This window comes from Balaenoptera physalus, assembly GCF_965194825.1.
Source record: "Balaenoptera physalus genome assembly, chromosome: 6".
Classification (NCBI taxonomy): domain Eukaryota; kingdom Metazoa; phylum Chordata; class Mammalia; order Artiodactyla; family Balaenopteridae; genus Balaenoptera; species Balaenoptera physalus.
In genome coordinates, this window is record NC_138885.1 from 135,813,694 (window position 1) to 135,838,631 (window position 24,938).

Here is a 24,938-nt window from a genome sequence, read left to right on the forward strand (position 1 = left end):
TTACATACAAGGAGTGCTTCAACTTAATTTGCTTCTCAAAACACCTGATGTCTCCCGATAAGGAAGTTCTGTTGCTGTGCTTTTGAAACACACAAATCATTTGCATACTGTGCCATTTTACTAACCGAAGCAATGTCTGAATGTGTATCTTCTTGGATTTATTTGAGTAAATACACGGTACTTGTAGAAAGTGGAATTACTGCATTGTGCCGACCAGGAAATTGAGTTACCAGGCTCCCTGGAAGTGAGGTGGGGCGTCAGGGACTTTATTCTCTGGCTTCACAGGGCAGCTCGGGCAGCTCATGAGTCTAGCAAGAGATGGTAAATCTGTTCCTTCCTTTTCAGCTCCTGAGAAAGTACCCCCAAACCAGTCTGAGTTCAGTATCCCAGGGGCACCAAATCACATGACTAATTAATCAGTTTCCTATTTGTCACCGCTCTTTAAAAAGGGGGGAAAATTAAGATTCTGGCTTTCAACTCCTGCTGGAGTTGGAAAGAGAGCCATGGAAGCAGCGCAGGAGTCACTGGTCCCACCTGAAATCCTTGCCCTGGTTTGCAAGTGCAGGCGAGAGCAGCGCTGGTGTCCGCAGAGCCTCCTGGTAGCACCTGACACGCCCGACCCGCCAGTGCCCGCCTTTCTGTAGCTCAGGGTCCTTTGCACCTGGGATGCTGCTCTCTGTTCTCCCAGAGTCGTCTCCCGCTGGCCTGTGCTTCGGGACCCACACGCTGCTGTACTCTGTTGCCTGCCCTGCCGGTGTGTGAGCCCCGGGGTTGAGGGGGGCATGTTCACTTTGCAGGCCTCTTTCCCTGGTTGGCTTTTCAAAAGAATGAGCTTTGTCTTTCCGGGACATACCCAGTGAGGCCTGTGTACCTTGTTGAGTTTTCCTATGGGTTGAACATGTGAACTTCCACTTCAGCCTTTCCTGGTTCATAAGCCCCAATGGGGACAGTGGGCCGCTGGTGGCAGGTGTTCTACTCCCCCTCCCCAGCGCTGGCTCTGTCCCAGGTTCTGGTCACGTGTCTTGAGTGGTTACTTCAGACACCTGTACAACGGGCTACAGAATCAGATCCCCACAACCAGGGCTCTGCTGCCTCTGTGACCAGAGCCCCTTCCACCCAGCGTCCCCCTTGTCCTAATGACTGTAAATTATCTTCATCCCTAGACACAGTTAATAACTAATTTCCGGAGTCATGAGAATTGGAGCAAATTGAAAAGGGGGACTTTTGGGGCATTTCAAATTGCCATGTGTTTCTTCTTCTGATTCATTTGCTCTAAGAAATAAAGTCTAAATTTAGGGCTGCGTTTTTGGAGGTTTTGTTAAAAATACTGAACTAATCTGTGTTTCTGTTTCCTTACTACAATTTCAAAAACATGACCTATTTTCTGCAGGACTCACTAGCAGAAGTTGAAGAAAAATATAAGAAGGCCATGGTTTCCAACGCTCAGCTAGACAATGAGAAGACAAACTTTATGTACCAGGTCGATATGCTGAAGGACATGATGCTGGAGCTTGAAGAGGAGCTGGCTGAGTCCAAGCGGCAGTGCGAGGAGAAGAGCAAAGTACGTGCTGGCGCGAGAAAGAAGGGTGGGGTGTACACATATGTAAACGGTGTGTGTGAGGACGGGAGAATATGGAGATATATAAATGGTATATGTAAGGATGGGAGAATATACATGTAAATGGTATATGTAAGAATGGGAGAATATATATATACACAGGCATACGTATATAAACGGTATATGTAATTATAGTAGACTATATATATAAATGGTATAAGTAAGGATGGGAGGATATACATATGGTATATGTAAGAATGGGAGAATATGTGTGTGTGTGTGTGTGTGTGTGTATGTATATATATTTGATATATGGTATATACATGTTATACATGTGTATGTGTATATTTGTGTGTGTGTAGTTTTTTTTTTTTTAATTAATAGACTTTTTTTTTTTTAAAGATTGATTGATTGATTGATTGATTGCTATGTTGGGTCTTCGTTTCTGTGTTAGGGCTTTCTCTAGTTGCGGCAAGCGGGGGCCACTCTTCATCGCTGTGCGCGGGCCTCTCACTATTGTGGCCTCTTTTGTTGCGGAGCACAGGCTCCAGATGCGCAGGCTCAGTAGTTGTGGCTCACGGGCCCAGTTGCTCCGCGGCATGTGGGATCTTCCCAGACCAGGGCCTGAACCCGTGTCCCCTGCATTAGCAGGCAGATTCTCAACCACTGCGCCACCAGGGAAGCCCTGTGTGTGTTTTTTTTAAAAACAATAGTTCTCCACTTGCCCTGGAAGCCCAAACATCTAAGAATAAGAATACCATGCTCTTTGCTGAGGGACTTGCAGTATTGGTATGCACAATTTCAATATGTAAACTAGAGACAGTTTTACTAGGAGGACATTTGTGTGTTTTGAATGTAAGGTAAAATCATAACCGTGAAAAAACCTGCCTACGAAAGACCCAGCATGCTTGGACAAAGCACAATTAGATACTTCAAGATTTTCCTGTTAATATACATTTCTTCATTCTTATTTTGTTATCTCAACACCAGAGAGAAATAGTTCCAAGTATCAAGGATTTTAAGAAAATTATGTTCATTTGTTTTCTGCTGATTGGGAAAAGACACGGTTACTCCACTTGAGAATTAAAAACCTTCATTAACCTCAGAAAAGGGTAGAATCTTATTTGGGCTTTCATTAAGAACCACTGGAATTAATATGTTAACTTATGATATCAACAAAAAGCATGAGCATATGTTGAAATTAATGACGGTAGGCTGATTTGGTGAAGACTGGGCTTAGCTGTTCTTTGTGAGACAGAGAGCAAGGAATACTTGTTTTTCATATTTTAAGGAATTAGCTGGTTTGTCAAATCCTAGAATATTATCCAGTTTTTCAGAGTTGCTGAGATAAATAGAAAATTTAATTTGTGAGTGTCATTATCTTTTTTTTTTTCTAACTAGCTATATCCTCTAAATCCTAAAGGTTAAAGCCAAATACCATAACAACTCAAGGGCCTCCTTCTTTCACTACTGTGGTTGAGTTAGAAGCTAAAGAAGAGTTTTGTCCATGAAGTTCCTGATAACTGAACTCTGAAACAAAGGAGAAACTTTTCATGAGACCTGATGTCATGAAAGCTTTCTTTGAAAGTAATTCATAATTTAGGAGCAGAGAGCATATTCTGAACCCACTTGGGTGGAACAGTACTGTAACGCATTCTAAATGCTCCTAGAATGCCCTCATTTAGGCATCAGGAAGTAGACCAAGAAGCCCCGAATCTAATTCCAGAGAAGTGGGGTGATCCTGGAACGCTGACCCAAGGTGGGGACCATGGGCGAAGCAAAGCCCTACAGACGTGTCTTTGTCACAGCTAGGAGGGTCCAGTCATCCCCAGACTTCAGAAAGTGGGTGAGCACATGATGCCAGGGTGAGCTAAGGTCAAATCCCATCTAAAATAACCAGTAACAAATCGAGGGAAGGTGTTCCCTGCTGTTCCCTAAACTGCTGGCAGCTGGGTGGGCACCACACCATCGTTAGGGGCTGCGCTGCTGTGGTGAGCTGAGTGGGAGACAGAAGAGTGTGTTGCCCGGTTCCAGGGATGAGTTTCATGCAGGCAAGGGTTGGACTGAGGGAGCGGCTTTGTGCTGACAAGGGCTTTGCTTCCCCCGCCTGTTTCTGTTTTGTCTCTGAGGTACAGAGCTGGCCGCCTACTGTTAGTGAGATAAACTTGCCAAGGTAGACCATCCCTTTTTGTCCCAAAGAGTATTCATCGGCATATTTCAAACTCACGGATGATTTTATTACCGCTCTTTTGCAAAGCTGCCTCCTCCAGGCCCTCAGCAGGCAGCCTGGGGGGCCTTCCCAGGGCACGGCTTACCTGTAAAGAAATCGGGTCATACTGTCAGCTGCATCAACTCCTCAGGTTAATTTTTTTTTTTGAATTTTTGGATTTTATTTTATTTATTTTTTTATACAGCAGGTTCGTATTAGTCATCCATTTTATACATATTAGTGTATACATGTCAATCCCAATCTCCCAATTCATCCCACACCACCACCTCCCCCGCCCCTTTCCCCCCTTGGTGTCCATATGTTTGTCCTCAGGTTAATTTTACAGTAGATCGTAGGGGTGTCTTCTAGAAAATCCAGAGAAACTGGTTCATGTTGTTAAAAAGGCCTTGAGGGCTTCCCTGGTGGCGCAGTGGTTAAGAATCCACCTGCCAATGCAGGGGACATGGGTTTGAGCCCTGGGCCAGGAAGATCCCACATGTAGCAGAGCAACTAAGCCCGTGCACCACAACTACTGAGCCTGTGCTCTAGAGCCCGTGAGCCACAACTACTGAGCCCGCATGCCACAACTACTGAGCCCGCGCACCTAGAGCCCATGCTCTGAAACAAGAGAAGCCACCGCGATGAGAAGCCCGCGTACCGCGACAAAGAGTAGCCCCTGCTCGCCACAACTAGAGAAAGCCTGCGCACAGCAACGAAGACCCAGCACAGCCAAAAATAAATACAAAAAAAAGTAAATAAATTTATTTTTTAAAAAGGCCTTGAAAACTGTGATGACATGGTAACAGGTAATTTGTTCCAGGTAAAGGTAAATCATAAGAACGTGAACTAGAGTGACAGAAAAATGTGATTCCACTGGAACTTGAATGCTCTTCTCCTCCTTTATAGGAATTTGAAAGGGAAAAGCATGCCCACAGTATCCTCCAGTTTCAGTTTGCTGAGGTGAAGGAGGCCCTGAAGCAAAGAGAAGAAATGCTTGAGGTGAGTAGTTTTTCCTGTTTTTCTTTTCTGTTCTTTTTTTTTTCTTTGTGTGTGACTTAGGAGCATCTTGTTGGGTCATTACTGAAGCTACCAGTTTTCTTGAAAATTGAGTTTAGGCGAATTCTCTATGCCTCGCTTGAGGAGACAGTTCCTTTTATTAGTGAAGATTCTCATTCTTTGGTGGTTTTGTGTTTGTTTGAGGAGGTGTGGCAGACCGAATAATGCCCCCTTAAGATGTCCATGTCCTAATCCCTGGAACTGTGACTATGTCACCTTACTCAGCCAGAGGGACTTTGCAGATGCGATTAAGTTAAGGACCTTGTGATGGGAGATTATCCTGTATCATCTGCTTGGACCCAGAGTGATCCAAAGGGTCCTTGCAAGAAGGAGGCAGGAAAGTCAAAGGCAGAATAGGAGATGTGACCACGGGGGCAGAGGTCAGAGCCACGTGAGGAAGGGCCCACAAAGCAAGGACTTGTGGGCACATCTAGGAACTAAAGAAAGGGGGAAATAGATTCTCCCCTGCCCTGAGCCTCCAGAAAAGAGCCCAGGCCTGCCCATGCCTTGGGGACACCGTAAGACTCATTTTGAACTTCTGAGCGCCAGAACTGTAAGAAAATAAATTTGTGTTGTTCTAAGCCACTGAATTTGTGCTAATTTGTTACAGCGACAAAAAGAAACTAATACAGGCTTGAGTTTTTACTTTTTTAATTTGGTTAGAACTCTAGTGCCTGTAAGTGAGAATTTCACTCCAGCTGGTTTTCTTCCTACACTTGGAGCTGGGGAAAAAGACAAGGATAAAGTCCCAGCATCCTGAGAACGAACTCGGGATCAGTGAGAAAAAATGGTGCTGGGACCTCCAAGGGCACTTGCTGGCTCAGGGATTGTCTACACTTCAGAGTTTCTTCCCGTTTAACCCTGTATCTGCTTTCTTTCTATCTGTTCCTATTCTTCAGGAAATCCGACAGCTACAGCAGAAACAGGCGAGTTATATCAGGGAGATTTCTGATCTTCAGGAAACAATAGAATGGAAAGACAAAAAGATAGGGGTAGGATTCTCCAGTCTTTGAAATCTGTTCAAGTGGGCAGTCTGCTTAGCAAATTGAGCGCTTTCAGAATCTTTGGTTTGCAAAAAGGCTTGTATGAGTTTGCATGGAACCCCCATGGGACACAAAACGAATAAAAGAGAGACGACACGAACTTACCCAAATTGACATTTACTCCAAATTGGAAGTGGACTTCCAACGTGGAGATTCTCCTTTGGTCAGCATTCCCGGGCTCCCTGCCTGCCTGGGAGCAGCCAGCGGCACAGAAATCAGAGGACTGAGGAAGGCACGCTGGGCGGGTTCATGCGTGGAGGCTCAGACCTCTTGGAATTCCCTGTCCCGTGTTGCCTGGCCTTTTTCTGCAAGGGCTTTGAGGAAGCTGCAAGGTGGCAGGTGCTGTGCCTCACGCATCCCCACCTTGAGCCTCCCCAGGGAGATGTCAGCCCCTCTCCCTCCGCAGGGAAAGAAGAGGCAGCCCATCTGCATTTAGGAGTGACGAGTAGGGAGAAAGAACATGCTTAATAAAGTGACGGCTGTGCTCCGCGATGCCAAATGGCTTCCAAAACACGGCGACTCACTCCACACGGCTCTGATAACAATCTCTAGATGCTGAAGCAAACGTTAGCGCCTTTGCATCGTGAAGCTGCACCTTGCCTTCACTTTGATATGCTCACCGACGCTTATTTAAGATTTTGTGTGCATGTCTGTGTGTGCGTTGTGTTTGCTTCAGGACCACTTTATGTTTATCTGTGACAACAAACACCGAGAATCAACCTACAAAAATAGTCTAAATTACTAAAATAGTTGTCACTGGGGGTTTGTAAACGTTTCTTCTTTTCCTTTATTTATCCCTCATTTAAATGGGCGCATGGCTTCTGTCCCTTCTCCAACTATGCCGTGAAACAGCAGACTAAGCCAGGAGAGGGTGTAAAAAAGAGAGCATCCTTCAGAACGTTAATGTCTTTCAGGGAGGACGCACAGCAACCTGTCTTGGCTGGCGTAAACTAAGTGCAGCGCTTAACACTGCATTGTGTTTGTGTCTTTAAGCATAGTCTGTCGAATGCCCTGCCGATGTTAGCCTTTTACATAGTAGAAGCCTCCTTCCTAGTCCTGCTTCTGAAGTCGTCTGCTCACCTGTGCGAATCTTCTCTCTCTTTGCTCCGCTACACACTCAGGCGTTAGAGAGGCAGAAAGAGTTCTTTGATTCCATAAGGAGTGAACGAGACGATCTTAGAGAAGAAGTAGTCGTGCTGAAAGAGGAATTAAAGGTATGAAGCCAAAGTACAGTTTTAAAAAATCCAGGCGACAACAGCAAATTCCAGGATTCTCAAGGGTGAATGTGTGTGGTTTGTGGGGTTCATTAATTTTATGTCGTTGATTTAAGTTCTGTTAATAAAATCAGATCGTGGGTTTACTGACCCCAAAGAGACGTGTGAAGTCAGTGTAGATTCCGTGGGGTGTGCTGATTGTCTTTAGATGTTTATAGGCATATCTGATCTTGTAAGCAACTCTGATTTCCAAGAATTTTTTTGATAGGCTGTCTAAATGTTTTCTCAAACTCGCCAGTAAATTCTCCAGGACATTGCTCCAAGTTAGAGAATGTATTTCTTTCTTATATTAAAGTCTGGAACATAAGGACTTCTGTAGCTGAACAGTGGTGTGACTGACGCTAGTTAGACTTGGAGATCCCATGGATGGTGGGAAAGTTCTGTCTGGGCCACGTCAAGGGGGCTTCAGCTGCTGGCCGGAAACTGAGTAAAATAAACCAACGGGCAGCAGCGGGCGGGGGTCAGAGCTCTGGGTGGACTCTTGGCACTGTAGAAGGCGGTGCTGAGTCTAGGGGGTATGGCCACAGGCTGGCACGTGCATCGCCAATGGAAACATCCATGTCAGCTACTTATAATGAAGGGTCAAGGCCAGAGCAGTAAGCCAGCAGGGAGCAGGCTTCGAGCTCAGATTCTCAGTGCCGCTCCCACCAGGGTATGAGTACAGGGTTGGGAATTCCTCCAAGCAGAAGAGAAGGAGCGATGGGCGGCAGGAGGGGGTGAGGGAGGGGGTGATCCCGGGTGACGGGGGCGTCCTGGCATTGTGAAGCGTCGCCGCGTTTAAAGTGTTTTGCTGTGTAGTGAGCACGAATTGTATTTCTTTTGAATATAACAAACCTTCCAGCCACCTTTCAGAACACGTACATATTTCTTTATCTCTATCTCTCCTTTTAAAGAACACAGCCGGGGTTTTAGAGGTAAAGACCACTTTATAGTGATTTGCTTGATGCTCCACTTTCTGGCAGCCTACAGTGAAAAAGGATGCCCGAGGAAAGTGTTTTGTCACCAGCACATCAAGACGTGGATGGGAACATGTAAGGAAGAAGGACCCTTGGAGGAAGACATCCCAGATCAGTGTGTGTGGATAGAATATTTATAGGGCTGGAGCCTAGCGCACCTCTGTCTCTGTAGAGTTTTCCTCGGCTTAGGGAAAAATAGGGGTCTTTTAAATTATTATTTATAAAATAGAGTTTAACCTAATATCACTTAGTGAGTATTACAATGAGCCTGTTTTTATTCCCAGAAACATGGAGTAATCCTAAATTCAGAAATAGCTACCAATGGAGAGACTTCAGACTCTCTAAATAATGTTGGCTACCAAGGTTCTACAAAGATGACAAAGGAAGAGTTAAATGCCCTCAAGGCAACAGGGGATGGGACGCTAGGTAAGTACTTGTTTTCCTTTGATCCTTGCATCTTCCAGTCATCACTGGTTCACCTTCCATGCATTGGTAGAGTTGACATAATCATCACTGATCGATTAACAATCACCCAGCATGCCCTTCGTTCTGTCACTTCATGGGAACTTCCTTGTCAAACGATGCCATCACCCACGTGTGTTGTCTGGCATGTACCTCTGTTCAGTGCTCACCACCAATGGCTTAAGAATACGTTTCTTTTGCTTCTCAAAGCTGCCAGTGAGACTGTGAAAACAAGGAAAATAATCTCAAAATTAAGTGACCGTGTTGACAGTTCTATTGTATTTGGTTTTCTTCAGTTATGTGCCAAACACGGCGTTGTGACTTATTCCGTTACAGAATTGTCAAAAGATCAGAATAGCAGAGCCGTAAAGTAGGTTAGTTGACTGTATTTGCAAGCCAATGCTGCAAATCCTGTGCACCATTAAGCGTTTTGAGAGTCTGAAGTGCCTGTGGACAGCAGATGGACGGGGAGCCCTGGGTGTAGGCGAGATGGACGGGGAGCCCTGGGTGGTGAGTGTGGTCATTGTGGAGGGCTCTCCTTACCAACAAGAGTCTGAAAACGTCCGCCCCTTTGTCAGAGGTGATGTTCCTTCGTATGTCACATTTTTGCTTCTGAAAGAATGTAAATTGGGAAACCCAATATATTGTAGGAATATTTTACACAGTTTTCAAATATCTGAAAAGATTCACCAATTAATATTTGTCGTAATATACTTGGCTTTGGGATAAACCTTCTGCATGTGGTGGGCCGCCTGAAGTTGTAGCCAGCAAATAAGGCCTTGCTCGCAACCATTTCCAGCTTTTCACAGTGAGGCTGGGATAAGGTCAGGGACCATGGCTGTAGTTTCCATTTGGAAGGTTCTTCATGGACATGAGGAAACCTGTAGGCCCCAGCTTCCCAGGACTGGCTTTCTGGGAAGGTGCCTCATTACCTTGATGACTGTTCAAGAAACACAGCTCTTTTCGTTGTGTCAGAGCTGCTGAGGGAAGATAAATAGATGAGTGTCCATCCTACCTTTATGTTCCCTACGTGAGCAGCTAGAATTTATCATGCTGCTCTTGTTCAAATATACATTTTATAAATCCTTGATAACTGTTGTGTAGCAAACACTTAAAGAACAAGAAACATCGGTTTTGTAAGTGGTCTCCATGTATTTTTTGATCACATATCCCTGTAAAGAATTGTAGGAACTTCCCAAGATATATGTTTATTTTTTATTTATATTTGTGTAATATTTAGTTAATATAAAATGTACATTATAAAACATATGCAATACCAGAGATTTTTAAGGGGTGAGGAAAAGCTGACTCTGAATAGAATCCTGCCAGGCTCTCCATCTTCCCTGGAGACTGCTGGTCGTAAATTACCGAGCTTTGACTTTCAGCATCGTGGTGGTAGCTCATATGCTGCGATGTTGTTTGTGTGGGGAATCCAAAATGTAACTGTTCATTCCAAAGCAGCAACAGGCTCTTTCATTCATAATTCTTTGATCGCTGATTGATTTACATCTAATTAAGCGGTCTCTTGATCTGAGGCGTTCCCCTCCTGCTGTAACCGGCCCCCTTCCCTCCAGGAAAGGAGCAAGGTGTTGAGGGCACGGGCTGCTTCCCCAGGAAGACAGTGATGAGGAGGTGGAGGGTGGAGTTCTTTTTACCTCCATGAGCTATTTCAAAAGTGGCTTCCCTTGAGATTGACCTTGAGGCTGAGTTTCTTAAGATGAACTGAATGTTTCTTTTAAAAATTATTTGAAAGCTGCTCTTAGAGCTGCGTGATATGCAGTGCAGTTTGACAGCTGGAAAAGTAGGAGTGGTCCCCGTGTGCATCCAGAAATGAGAATGGGGACCACGAACCTTCAGTCCTTCTGAACCCCCTCATCTTGCAGAGTTTGGCTGCCTGATCCAGAGCTCTTTCTTATTTGTTAAAACTTAACTTCACCTTTGAAAGTCAGTTCACCCCAGGTGGCACCAGCAGCCACTCTTGCCTTTGACACGGTGGCAGCGGCCTCCGCTGATCCGGCATTTGCTAACGCGATGGCTGCTTTGCCGCACAGAACTGGCAAAGGCTTCTGTCCGCGTGCTGCTCTGACGGCTCTCTCTCTCTTTAGGAGCGGGGTTGGCTGGGAAAGAGAACATGTGTTTGCGTTGTAATATATGTTGTGCGGTCAGCCACATCACGGGGTCCCTTCAATTTTCTCAATGGTCTTTTAGGCAGAGCCAATGAAGTGGAGGTGAACAATGAAATGGTGGAGAATGAGGGGAAAAGAGAAATCTTGCAGAACACTGAGCAAAGACCGCACAAAGAGGACCCAGGAGAGGACTGTGTGGACACAGAGGTGTTACATCCTGGTGACAATGCCGAGGACCAGAAAACCTCTGAAGACAGTGCCCCCTCCCCAGGAACGTTAGTAAATACTGAGAACGCGGAACAGGTTCAAAGCCAAATTCTGGAGAACACTTCCTTCTTTGAAAACACACAGCAGGTTGAGTCAAGTGAGGTCATAAACAGTGAACTAGATGGTGAAATCCCAGGTCCTAGGATTGGGCAGGGCAGCAGTGATGCCTTGGATGTCAAAAACCAAAGTAAAGAATCTGCAGAAGAGTGGGAAAAAGAAAAACAGGAAGATTTTGAAACCAACTTGGAAGAGATTAGCATAGAACCACGTCAGGAATCTGCTCCCTTGCAAATACCTGAAGTTGGAAGGGAGAGCAGTGCAGACACTGGGGAGCAGAGGGGGAACCCCGCAGAGGCTGTGCCAGAGGCGGGGCTCACTGAATCGGGGGAGCAGGTGGGCACAGTAGCCTCAAGTCCTCCAAGGGGTATCGATGACACAGTGAGTCACCGTGAAAAATGGGAGGTAGATGCTCCAGAAGGCTTGGACCCAAGCTCAGGGCATGATTTAGAGAAAGAACTCACCAACCAGGAAGTAGCTGAGCCCAAGGAGGTCCCAATTCAGAGCACAGAGGTAGGTGGGGAGAACAATGAAGAGGAGGGTAAAGGAAGAAAATTAAGGGATGAGAAACCAGTCAAGCTGGAAGTCCAAGCCATTCCTTGTTCTCCAGAAGCCAAAAGCAGTCCTCAGGAGGTGACAGGTCCAAGTACGGTAGATGCTGAAAGTGAACCCCTAGGTGTGAAAGAGCCCGATGAAGAAAAGAATGACCAACAGGGAGAGGCACTGGATTCGTCGCACAAGAAAACGAAGAACAAGAAAAAGAAAAACAAGAAGAAAAAATCACCAGCACCTGTAGAAACCAAAGATGTTCAGAAAGAGTTAACATTTCAAAACCCAGATTTAAGTGAAGTGAAAGAAGAGCAGGTAAAATTTACTGACAAAAAACCAGTTGTAGAAGCACAAAATGAGGTCACTAAAAACCCAAAACAGAACACTGCGGTAGGAAGCAGTAAAAATGTCGATGGTCCAGAAAATCCTAAAATTGAGTTGGATGGAGGACTTAACCAAGACGATTTTGGTGTAAACACTAAGACAGGGAAAGCAGTAGCTGATGGAGACACGTTGGATTTTGAAGATAATACAGTTCAGTCATCAGGCACCAGTGCCAGTAATAAAGAATTAGAGGAAGGTGCTATAAAAGATGATTCTGAAGAAGATGGCACCACTCCCAGCCATCCTCCAGGTCCAGACGATGAGGAAGTGCCAGGCAGCACCCTGCTCCAAGACGAAGGTCTCTCAAAGAACATTAACGATGCCTGTCAAACAGAAGGCACAGAAGAGCATGTGACATCAGAAAATGTAGGTCAGACCATCAGGAAGGTTTCAGATAGCATTAGTCTAGAAAATGATGACGTGGCACCAGCAGGTGAGGTGGGGGACTTTAATTCAGAAAGCAATGAAGAGATGACAGGTGGACACGGGAAGGGCAGAAACAAAGAGGACTGTACCTTGTCGTAGGTTGAGGCGGGGTCTTAGGGAGAGGCCAGGACTGCACAGCAAGTCCAACTGTGAGAGACTCCACCGGTGAGACTCAGAAAATGGTCTAGATTGGTATAGATGCACCGAATGACAATCCACCACCAAGTTATCTAATCCTTGAAGCTATAGACTGTTACCTGTAGATTTCTATTTCATCACTAAGGTTATCACACAGATGAGAAGGACACTTCTATTATTAGAGTTAGTTCTAATGGAGAGCATTCCAAGAGCATCAAACAATAATGTACACTGTTTTATTCCTGCTTAAAATCAGCATCAAAATATTTAGCTTTTGCCTTAAGCTGATATGAATGTGCATATTCTTGACCAAAAGTATCAGCATCTAATTGAAGTGACCAAATAGTATCCTGAGATTTCCACATTATGAGTATGATTTAAATGAAGATGTCTCATTTAAATATATGTGCTTTCATATTTGATCTTGATATGTATAATATAACCTGTATGGTATTTTATTTAAAAGGTACATAAATGGCCAAACAGCCTATAGGTCACTGAGTGATGAGATTTGCATGTTAGGACAGTAATTAATCATGTTAGGGATAGCAAATAAACATCTTACAGCACTAGGGATAACTTACTTGCTTTTACCTCATATAAGGATTTTATCTCAGACCAATACTTTTGGATCTCATTCTTGAGGATACCTGAATTTATTTTGTAGGAGATTTTGACTTCATGACAATTATGTACCAAAGTCATTTTATACAAAGACTTTTTTTTTTTTTAATTTTTTTCTGGAAGAGATACATGTTGTAATTGCATTTCCTACTGCAGTATTTGGGCAGGGAGAATCATTTCTAAAATTTATTTTTTTAACCTTAAAATTACTTCTCTTTGTATTTGTTTCATCATTATTCAGTAGAGCAAGACAAAAGGATGCTATTCTTGTGCAAACTTCTGATTAGACTCTAACAGGATATTTTAAATAGTTGAATCACTTGGTATTTTGGTATAAATATTTTCATTTGTTGTTTTTCAGTATATTCTTACCGGAAATTTCTTGTTTTGATCTTCCTGAACAAGATATATATTTTCTATATAAAGAAACATTTTAAAAATAATAGTAAAGTTAAATAAAAAACCATTATAAAATATTAAAATTACAGGGGAATGTACAGTTTGAATGCTGTTGACACTTTATGAGCTCATATGACTTCATATTATTGTTACAAGATATAATTGAGTGCAAAAATGACCAATACCTCAACAAAATTTGAAATAAAAACATTTTATAACTTTACAAGCCTGTGATCACTCTTGTGCTACTTGAATTCCGACTGTGGCTACATAATATCATCTTTAATCTACTTTTATCTACTTCTGGGTTGCTAATTCCCAGTTGGGGTTCTACGGAGGACTCATGCGTAATATCCAGCGTCAGTAGTGAATAGCTTCTCTCCCGGCATCTAGACTGGGACTAGTGTTGGACCATCCTTGAGTAAGATCTTTCCTCATAGAATCTCCTGTGGTCTGTGGTTCTGATGAAGAGCCCAGTTGAGAAAGGTCTCCATCTTGTTGCTTTGCTTACAGGTGCCAATACTTAGAATGTTTTGAAGAGGATGATGAGAATTTCAAATAAACATTGACTATTTCTGCATAAGTGTCCTGAAGCAGAGGATAATGGGACTGATCAATTCTCTCCACTTGTGCCATATAAATAGAAAACTATGGGACTTGCTAGAGAATCAAGTCCAAGGGCTGCAAAGGAGTTTAAAGTTGGTATCTCTAACTTTAGCAAAGCTGCTTTCATACCGGAATGCACATTGGGAAACAGCTCTCCTTCCTACTTTTAAAGGCCTCTGGGGAAGTGATTCAACAGCCAAACTCACTCAGTGGTGAGATCATCAAACCATTTTAAGTTCTTTCCTTTCTTTCCCATGTTATTCAACAGCACATTTAAGGGCATTATTATAGGCTTCCCATCCCTCCAGCCAGCCAGCCAGCAGTCTCAAGTGTTCATCCCTCATTTAATCAATAAACATGTAGATCACTTCCTATATGGAAGGTGCTCTGCGCGTGAACAAGCACGTAGGACCCAATCTCTAGTGGAAGCAGCAGAGAATTGGAAAGGCAGCAAAAAAAAAGATAAGGATTCTGAAGAGCCAAACCATCCCTGATAATCTAAGAGCCTTCAATATGAACATCAATTACTCTGCTCCGAGGGCGAGATGATATTACAGCCCCACACAGTAATTAGTGTACACGCGAAGGCCCCTGAATTATCAAGAAATGGTTACCTTTGGTATATTCAGCGTAGGAAGGCGTGGAAGTATATAAGGCAATTTGGAAAGATCGCAATGTCAAACAACTCAGACTCAGAAAAGAATCAAAAGGTGACCTGTCAGCCACAACCCCAGAGGAACCTGGACCACTGAGGTTTCACTATAAGGCAGAACAGAGAAAAGCATCGATCACTGATACTTTAAATCAAAAAGCTGGGGTATTTTTCAACCCCAAACCAGAACACGCCTACTGTATGTAAAATGTTAATCTTCCTTCCAAAGTATGTAAGTATAATTGTGAGTTTCTGTAAAAAATAGGGAAAGGTAACAGAATTTTGAATTATAGGCTATTTTATAACATACAAAGGTTGGGAAGCAGTAAAATTTTTGAAAAGAGTGTTTAAGAATGGGATATCTTGCATTGACTACTTTCTATAACATTGAGTATTTCCAATTAATGGAAAACCTAATGACCTGAACATTTAAATTTCCACTGTCACTAGGACCCTGGAATGCTGCTTCTGGGTGTTTAGACAGTTTAGGGTTCCTGTTTTCTATTGATAGATTCCTTTTCTAGGAGACCGCCTTGTATGACGTGCCGCCATGGCCATCAAAACAAGGGAACACAACAGTAAGATTCATTCCAAGTGTCCGGGCTCCAGAAGGAAAGGAAGGGGTGTTTGTGAGCGTGCCACATACAGAATATGTGCTTATTCAGTGTGCTGATCTTATATAGGGAGTACAGTCTTGCAGGAGAAAAACCCTTTCGCTCTCTCCCTTTCACCCTCTCTGCCCCTCTTACCTCAAAGACGAACGAATTTTTTGAGACGTGAAAGGCTTCAGCTGTTGGGCTGAACTGAAGCAGCAGCTGCTGTAGGGAGTTGCCATCTGTACAGACCTCTTCAGCAGCCTGGCCCTGTTCTGCCTTTTACAGGAAGGAGGGGCGATCCTGGCGTGGGAGGCTAGCCCTGGGGAAGTTGAAAACTGACCACATGGATTATAATCAAATTAAGTCAGGGCAAGGAGGGAGCGGAGAAGGGACCACACTCAGTGGATTTCTTGAGATGTCAGTCTTGTGATCATTATCTTTGCGAATATGGAGGGAGATGACTTTCTCTGCCATGGGGAGAGGAGGCCCCGGATTGGATGAAATTAACCGACAGAATGAAAATTATCCTCCTGACAATATATTATTATGAGTAAGCTCCTTACCCTTACTGTGTCTCATTTTACTCTGAAATTGGGGTTAGAACCTGCCTTTTAGAGTGGTGGTGAGGATCAGACCCAGTAAAGCGCTAGAGAGTAAGTGCCGAGTGACCATGGTTGTTGCTGGTGGTTGACCTTTGCAGCCTGGACAGACGCGGTCACAACACGCAAGCCCCTCTGGGGCAGGGCTGGGGGTCCCGGTGCTTGCTTGCTGCCCCTGTGACTGTCTGTATGGCCTCGCCACTTTGTTTCTTGTTTCCCGGGTCTCTAAAGTTCACACCAGAAAGTGTGGTGGAATTTAATATATAAAAACCAGATTTTTTAAAAATGTAATCCTTTAACAATGTTACTAAAATAACTTTAATTGCCAATTGATTTTAACTTCCCAGTGTAAAAGAAAACTCTGAGTTTGAGACAGTGTGACTTCATCTTCTTTAATGCTTATCATTTGGGTGTTAGAGACCAATGATGAGCAAGGCTGCTTAGTGCGTATAGGTTTGCAGCACTCTTGCTCAGTATCACAGTAATTACCAGTCATGCAACACTGTTCACTTCACAGGTTAGACTTGTTGACTTTTAAGACTGTAAAAAAAGCAGCACTCGTTTTCATTTCTTTTTTTAATTTTTTTTTATTGAAGTATCGTTGGTTTACAATATTATGTTCATTTCAGGTGTATAACATAGTGTTTCAATATTTTTATAGATTACACTCTATTTAAAGTTATTATAATATAGTGACTATATTTCCTGTGCTGTACAATATACCCTTGTAGCTTATTTATTTTATACATAGTAGTTTGTACCTCTTAATGCTCTACTCCATCTTGCCCCTCCCTCCTTCCCTCTCCCCGGTGGTAACCACTAGTTACCATCTGTGAGTCTGTTTCTATTTTGTTATATTCATTCGTTTGTTTTATTTTTCAAATTCTACATGTAAGTGATAACATATACTGTCTGTCTTTCCCTGACTTATTTCAGTGCTTATTTTCTTTATATCAAACAATTTTGCTTCTTTCTTTTTTCCAGTTTCCTGAAACTATTTAGTTTTAATCTTCTCCACTTCTGCTTTAAAATTTCTCTTCCTTAAAACTTCCATTTGTCTCTCTCCATTTTTCATATTTTCACTATAAGACTAAAGGTCAGATTGTTCTTGTTTTTTATTGTTAGCACTATTATTACATTTTAACATTTTTTTTACTTTCTGTCTAAGATATTTGAAGTCTTCTAATAGAAAAAATAATAATAAAATTGTAAATAGATATGTGAGCCTCAAATCACCTTCTGATATATTCAGTGTTTCTTATGATGCCTGTGGTTTTTGTATATAGGAATATAAAATATACAAGATAAAATGAAAAGTGATATTGAATAAGAGAGCCAGGTTTTTAATTTATTTTTGATTTTTGTTTCAGTGTTGGGTGCATTTATGGAAGGGACAGAGTAAAACATCTGTCAGAAGCAGTTTGTATGTAAATTAAAATGGAACTCAAAAGGATTATAAATGTATCTTATACATAACATTTTCTGTTTTCATTTATTTTGTTATTGTGCCTTTCAAAATAGCAATTTAGGATGTTTGGAAAAACAATTAGCGAAAACACGTAACTTGGATTAGAATGTGGATAGATGATTTTTGTAATGAAAACAAAGGTGCGTTTTGTGTGAATTATTTCCATTTCACACAGCTAATCAAAACCTGGGAAGAAGAGCCTCAGGCCAGGAGTCCGGTCTGACTCAGAGGGCTGTGTTTAGGAAAACAGTGGGTGCAGGGGTTAGGGGTGCAGCCCTGGGGCCTTAGGAAAGCTGCTGGGCCTGGGTCCTCATCTGTAGAAGAGGGATGTGGCAGCAGTGCCCACCTGGAGGGCTTCGCGGGAGGCGGTGTGAGTGGCTCGGACAGTGCCTGGCGCACAGTGAGGGCACAGCACACTTGAGCGCCCACCACCGTCACGTCGTCCTGATTTTGCCTTGAAACTGGTGTAGGATTTTGCCCCTAAAATCCTCCCTGGGTCTTGGTTTCCTCTCTGTAGTCTGGAGAATGTTTTACTGAATGCCCCTTCAGAGAGATGTTTGGGGGATTTCTAGGTGCTTACATATATGCAGACTTCTATATCTGGGGTGGGAAGAATGACAGAAACCTAAGTTATTACTGCTAATTATCCTCAAAAGAATATCCTCAAAAGAATAGCAACAAGTGGGTTACGGGATGTGTTGTCGGCACACTTAGGGTTCATAAGCAGAGTCAGAACTCTGACATTGGTGAGTCTTTGAGAGAAATGAGGAAGATCGACCCTTGGGGGATGGAAACATGGAAAGTCAAGGCTAACGAAAATGCTGGTGATATTTGATCCCGATTCTCAGTGTGTTTGTACCTTGCTAATGATGTTAAACCGTGAAGCCTTGTGAGATCTTGTGTTGCAGTGTGGTTTGGCCCTAGAGCTCTTGCATGCTAACCCAGAGTAGAAGATTAGCCTGTTTGCATGCAGCCGGATGCTGCCCTGACGAGACAAGCATGTGCGGGAGGTTGACGCAGTTCACCCCCCTTGGCTGAATTCCTCCCCCATCCTGTCTGTGGCCTCATTCGCTGTGGTACGTGTATAATACCTTCATCATCAGTTTCACTAACCCCAATGCTCCTTCTTCAGTTTAGCAACCTGCTGAAAGGGGCAGTCCATGGAGTCACCTAAACCTGTATCTTTCTGATTTCTTTAGATATTAGGTTGAAAAAGCTTGTTGATGAACGAGAATGCTTATTGGAACAGGTAACGATCTTTTTATTACTTTACGGGTTCTGGAATGGGGCACCTGAAACCGGGAACCTTCCCATTCTAGCTTCTTGCTTCATCAGGAAACCCCTGATGCATCGTGGCTGAAAATAATTAGCAAGCCAACCAGTGTTCTTAATGTTCTTATCCAAGTAAAAGATCAGAAATCATATCAGATTTAGAGAGGATGTCCCAAAGATTCAAGGCCATGGTCTGAAGTTGGTACATGCTACATGAATTGCTGCTTAAAATAAAGATTTATGTAGAAGGCCTCGATTAAGCCTTGAGAGGCAAGGGTGTTCCCCAGACATTCCGACACCCTTCCTCTTCCACTGGCCCGTAAAAGTCAGTTTTGTAAATCTCTCAGTGATCAGCACCCCTGTCCAGCAGGTATTTCTTTGTTACAGCTGATCCAAGTTGTTTTAACTATAGTTTACCTTCCTTGATCTCTTCTACCTCAAGAAATACTACACAGTTGTCCTATTTGGTCTTTTTCATATGCAGGGTAGTATTAAATTATTCCACAATCACTTCCTAAGGAAGCTCGATTTCTCTCATTTTCCCGCGTAAGCCTAATCAAAGGTATTTGCCTCGCTTTTTACAAGATCTGAAGATTTCTCTCAAAATTGGGTAAGGCACTAAATGTGCTGGGAGGATTCTCATGAAGTGCCTGTGATCTTTTAAAAACATGTGTCCATGGTAATTCTGTACTTGTTTTCTTAAAGCAGCATGCACCGATGGTTTGTATGTCACTGGGGGTCTGCTCTGCTCCTGTCGGTGTGTGGGGGGACTTCCAACAAGTCCGCAGAGATTAGAGGTTAACAGAACAAGGGCTGGGAGACACCCCATTACATAGCAGAAGATTCTACAGTCACGGCTGTTAACTGCAATTCCAGCTACTCTATGTGCGTGTGTCTCTCTCAGAGGGAAGAAAGCTATGTAGAGGCCAGCTCTCTGCAGGTGGCAAACCTACAACCTGTTTGGGTTCTGTCGGGGACAGCGCTGCTGTGCCTGGAAGGCTTCAGGTGGCCCTTCCTGGCTTTTTAGTGAATAAAGCAAAGGTGAATCGTGTACTGATTTATGAACTCATAGATAAACACTCAAAACTGTTTTATGGAAAATCTCCTCCTGAATTCGAGAGGAACTTCAACCTTAGAAATAACTTCTCACCCAGAGTTACAAAATAATGCATGCCTGTTACAGTAAATATAATTCCATTTTCATCCTGTATACTACTATTACTTTCTGAGAAGAGTACTAACTGGCACAAGGTTTTTCATTTATTTATTTGGGTTTTGTTCCTTTATGAAACGGGAGAGACTCCCCCATCTTCCTGGTGGATTGTAATGTCTTACTACATTTCTCTCCTGCTTCATTATGGAACCCTTGTCTCTCTGGCCCCTTCGAGACACACGAAATAACTGCAAGGCAACATCGGATTGTACTTAGGGGGTGTGGGCTTTTACGTTACATGCAGCTTCCTTTCTGATAGGCTCTCGTCTCATTTAGAATAGAGAAATTAACGTGCTTTATTGGTGGATGTTTTCAGATTAAGAAACTCAAAGGGCAGCTGGAAGAGAGACAGAGGAATATCAGATTAGACAGTCTGCACCCGGAAGATGGGGTCTTACAAAACGGGACGGACGTGCATGTGATGGATCTACAAAGTAAATGTCAATCCTCGTGTAGAAGAAATCCCTTTGCCATTCGCGATTTTTATTGTACTAATGCGGGAGGAGAAAAACTATCGTGGCAAGGAACGGCCGGTGTTCCCAACATCCCCCCAAAAGCCCTGAGTACAGAAGCACAAAGATGTTTCCTTGTGGGCTAGAGCAAGAATGGGCAGGTGGGCAGAGCAAGGATGTTTCTATCTGAGCCTAAGAAACAGAACAGGTGCCCCAAAACGTGCACCAAGGTACCACCAGCTGACGTGCTGCTAGAAACCACGTTTACTACGCTGAATACAGTCTTTGGATCTGCTGATTGTATGGGGAAATCGGAAGGTATTTTTCTGTGCCAGTCAACTAGAAAGAGGCTTACGGGGACAAAAGCAGGCCCAGCCTCTCTCCCCTTCCCCCTTCCCCCTACCATTTCTTTGCCTTCTTTGCTCAAGGGCGCTCTCCCTGCTGCGGAGAAAGAGCGCCTCCTGAGTTGTGAGGCCACAGGTCGGGAATTACAGATTGGCAAGACGATTATAAAGTAAGGGCTTGGTTCCCGGTAACTCTTGTTTTAACATTTTAAAAGCCCAAGAGCTTAACAGATTTTCCTTCTCTTTCAACCTTTAGGGGATGCCAACAGACAGATCAGCGACCTCAAATTTAAACTTGCAAAATCTGAGCAAGAGATAACTGCATTAGAACAAAATGTACGTGCACAACTTGAAAGCAATCACTGGCCGCCCAACTGAGGATTAACTCAAGTTTTATTTGCTAGAAAGGCTTGAAGGCTGAGGACAAAAAGAAGCAGAGAATTTTAGAACCAAAAAAGGTCCTAAGGGGGATAAACAAGGCAGCAAGTCTCTCCCTGTATTTCCTACAAGGAGAGGATGTGGGGAGGGAGAGGTCATAACTAGGATCTGGGCTGTTAACAATCGATACTAATCCTTTATAAACAAAGTTAGTTGCAGAAAGTACCTAATGTGGTTAGGGGTTTTTTTGACAGTTTGTTCTTTAAAAAAAAAAAAAATCGGTTAATTACAAAACGCTTCATGCAGGGATGTCCCTTTTGCCTGGATTTTCCCTCTTTCCCTCCCAGCCCAGCGGCTCGCTCTGGTCCCTAGATTTGGGGCGCTCATGCCTCCAGCGTGCTGGGCCCTGGGACAGACTGTGTCCTAACCGAAGGGAGAGATAAAAGCAGGTACTCTTGCCCCCTCCACTGTGGGTATATGTGGCTGGAACTTTTTGGAATTTTTGTAGAGACGAAAATGAGAAGCGCACCTAGAAAGCGATGCGTGTTCGGAAGCATGCCTTTGAGGGCAGGCTGAGTCTCTGGCCGCAGATGCCACCCCAAAGCCGCCTTCCGTCACCCCGCTCTCTGAGTCCCTTGCCTCTCTCCTCCCTTTCCTGCTTCCCCACACCCCCAACCCTGGGAGAGATTAGACTGGAGCTGAGGTCCTGGTGGAGCTGTTGCCTCACCAGCCTGGTTCTGCAGGATCGACCCATATCAGGGAGAGATGGTGTCATGGGGTCTGCACGGCGGGAACCACACTTGGGACAAGGGTCAGGGAGGAAATGAGTCCCTCATAGGTGTCAGTACTGGCTTGCTCATAAATATGAACAAATAGCTTGCGTGGCTAGAACCTATGTAATAGTCCCAAGTGCTAGATCATAACTATTGTCATGGTGTTTTCTCTCATTTTATTAAATTATACCTTTTGATCTCAAATATAGTAAAGCAATCGGGGAAAGAAAACAGGCCTATCAATTTATACACATGATTTTTCCTTTCCTTTCAGGTCATAAGGTTAGAAAGCCAAGTATCACGTTATAAATTGGCTGCTGAAAATGCTGAAAAGATAGAAGATGAACTTAAGGCTGAAAAACGGAAACTTCAAAGAGAGGTAAATTTTCTAGGCTATTTCTAGGAAAAGAATGGGTAATGATATTCTAGCTGGGAGAGCGAAGGGAGGATTTACCGCCGGGAAACCCGCGGCCAAATCATTCATTGTCATATCTGCCCAAACCACTCTGAAGGGCTGTGCTCACACCATAAAGGAAATTGTAGTTCAGCCAATTAGGAGCTTAGGGCCAGAATCACCTGTCAGTGGTTTTTCTCTCTATGGTGATTGCAACTATCATGCCACCATCTTCTGGCTTCTGCTAAGAGATCTGTCATTCTAACTCTTTTTAGGTGATCTTTTTTTTTCCCCCTCTCTAGCTGCCCTTCCATTCTCTTTGCCTTTGATTTTCTACATTTCACTCTAATGTGTTAACATGTGGGTTTACTGCCATTTGTTCTGCTTGGGATGTGTTGTGTTTCTTTGATCTGTGAGGTCTTTTTTCTAAATAAATTTTGGAAAATTTTCAACCACGATCTCCTTCAGTAACTCCTCTTCCCTAGACTCCACCTTCCCCCGGGACTTTGATCAGAGGATGCCAGATCTTCTCATGGACCCTCTGCATTTCTCTACCATCTGTCTTTTCCATTTCCCATCTCCTTACCTCCCAGTGCTGCATAATGTACAGTTTTTGTAGATCTTCCATTTCACCTCCTTTTGTTTCGTATTCTCATTCCTGATTGTTTCTTGTTTATGTTTCCTTTGTTGATTGCATCCTTATTTCTTTAAAGATTTCATACACAGCTGTTCTGTTTTCCACACTGACGACTGAAACACGTTCAGTCTTGGGGGTCTGTTTCTGTTGTTTATTGCTTCCGTTGACTCAAATGGTTTGTCCCATCGTGTGTTTGGTGTTTGATGAGATTATGCTTGATTTGAATTTATATACTTGAATTTATACCCCAGGCCTGACTTGGGGAAATTTCTACAAAGGGGGCTTCTGCTTCTGCTTCTGCTTCTGCCTCTGCTGGTGAAAGGCAGGGCAGGGGCGTTTAACCTGTCTCAGGACCCCACCCACCCTCCTGGAGGGTTTTGGATCGGAAGCAGAACTGCAGACTCTGTCCTAATGATGCACGTCTCCACAATCACAGGGCTGTGAACCCCCCCGCCTTAGGGCACCTCCACTCTGCCTCACTGCCTGCTGGTCCAGGCGGCTCCCTGCTGATGTGGCTCCTGCTGTGACCCCCAGGCTCTGTGGCCCTGGCTCCCGGGGATGATCACCCTGGCCTCAGGCATTCCCACTTTGGTTTCTGGCTGCAGAGCCCTAGCACCCAGCTGCCCAGGGCTGTGGGGATCACCTCCTCCAGCTGGTCTGGCTCAGCTCTTGTTTGTTTGTTTGCCTCACCTTCTCTGAGACCATCAGGATCCCCAGGACTGCGCCATGTCTGGGGTCTAGCTATTTCAGAAGAGGAAGGTTCCCTAGTTACTCATGAGGCCAGAATCTTGTGCCTTGTGTTCCTTTTTAAATTAAGAAATATACGTATACACACGTGTAGGTATATGTGTATTTTTAGAATCTCGGTGGGTCTGGGTCATAATTTATTTTTCAGTAGGCTTGGAATCCAAGCTCACTGCCTTTTTGCCTTTATTTCCAGCTTCGCTCGGCATTGGACAAAACAGAAGAGCTCGAGGTGAGCAACGGCCACTTAGTGAAGCGTCTGGAAAAAATGAAAGCCAACAGGAGTGTCCTCTTGTCCCAGCAGTAAAGGCCAGTTCTGAACAGGAAACGATCGGGTGGACGGAGAGCACTGTTTCGTACGCTGTTCTGTTGCTGTCTGGGAGCACTGCTTCTTCCCCTGCTTCTGAGAGAACACCCCCGGGAAGCACCCGGCGCAGCCCCGGGACCCCCGGCAGCAACCAGATGCCTCCGTCTGCAGACCGCAACCCGGGCTGGGGCGGCCGCTCCGAACCTGCAGGCCATTTAATAAGCACACTGGGCCGTGGAGCTCTGTTTCCGACGGCGCAGCAGCCTCTTCATGCCATTTAAAACGGTGATCAAAGTAAAGATGAACGTGGGACTTGAGTTTTCTTTTCATGTGTCTTGCTGAACATTAAGGGGAAATGTTTCAGTGTTGGGACTTCCTTTTGTGGCAGAATCTACAATTTGAGCGACTTCAGTAGTATCTCTTAGTCTACGCTTTTCATACACAAAACACTGTGGAACCACAAGCCATTACCAAGCAAAACTCTATCACTAGAAACAAGGGGATGGTCTAGAAGTAAAAGTGACCTTAAGAAGACTCTTTACAGGCAACAATGAAGCTTTTCTAAGGGATTTTTGCATCAGTTCAATCAAAAGAATACTTTTTTCCAGGGTAATTAGGCAACAGCTTCACTGAAAATGACAGCTTTTCATTCGCATTATTGAATCCTTATATTTGGAATTGAAGTTGTTAACTTCTTTTAAAGAGTGTACTATTGGAAAAATTAAAAAATGAAATGTTGAAAGACTTCAGCAATATGGTTTTTATTTTTTCCCACTGAGAAAGAAGATCTTTATTCCATAATAATGGTTCTGTATATTTTGGATCATCTTTTTATTTTTTTAGCATATCAAATCAATGCACTTTTCTTTCTCTATTTAAAAAAGAAGGTGTATTCACAGTGAATAAGAATAGAACACTTATAAGAATCAGCACTCTTAGACTAAAAAGTAAACTGAAGAAATTACAGACCAGAGT

The 24,938-nt window shown here is 43.7% G+C and overlaps 1 protein-coding gene across 50 annotated transcripts in view; it reads left to right on the forward strand.

The window, feature by feature from the left end:
• LRRFIP1 (LRR binding FLII interacting protein 1) overlaps positions 1–24,707 on the forward strand; it is a 146,207-nt gene extending 121,500 nt beyond the window's left edge. For 40 of the 50 annotated variants that reach the window (XM_082465551.1, XM_082465599.1, XM_082465568.1 and 37 more), the window contains 6 exons: positions 1,391–1,561; positions 4,674–4,766; positions 5,723–5,815; positions 6,988–7,080; positions 8,381–8,522; positions 10,767–13,754. In XM_082465551.1, coding sequence (XP_082321677.1) covers positions 1,391–1,561; positions 4,674–4,766; positions 5,723–5,815; positions 6,988–7,080; positions 8,381–8,522; positions 10,767–12,466 — 2,292 coding nt within the window. In that variant the 3' untranslated portion in view covers positions 12,467–13,754. Of the gene's footprint in view, positions 1–1,390; positions 1,562–4,673; positions 4,767–5,722; positions 5,816–6,987; positions 7,081–8,380; positions 8,523–10,766; positions 13,755–18,648; positions 18,699–20,250; positions 20,369–20,986; positions 21,067–22,155; positions 22,261–23,852 lie in introns of those variants that run through there. The other 10 variants (XM_082465589.1, XM_082465593.1, XM_082465592.1 and 7 more) reach the window with 4 other exon arrangements.
• Positions 24,708–24,938: the final 231 nt, after the last annotated feature.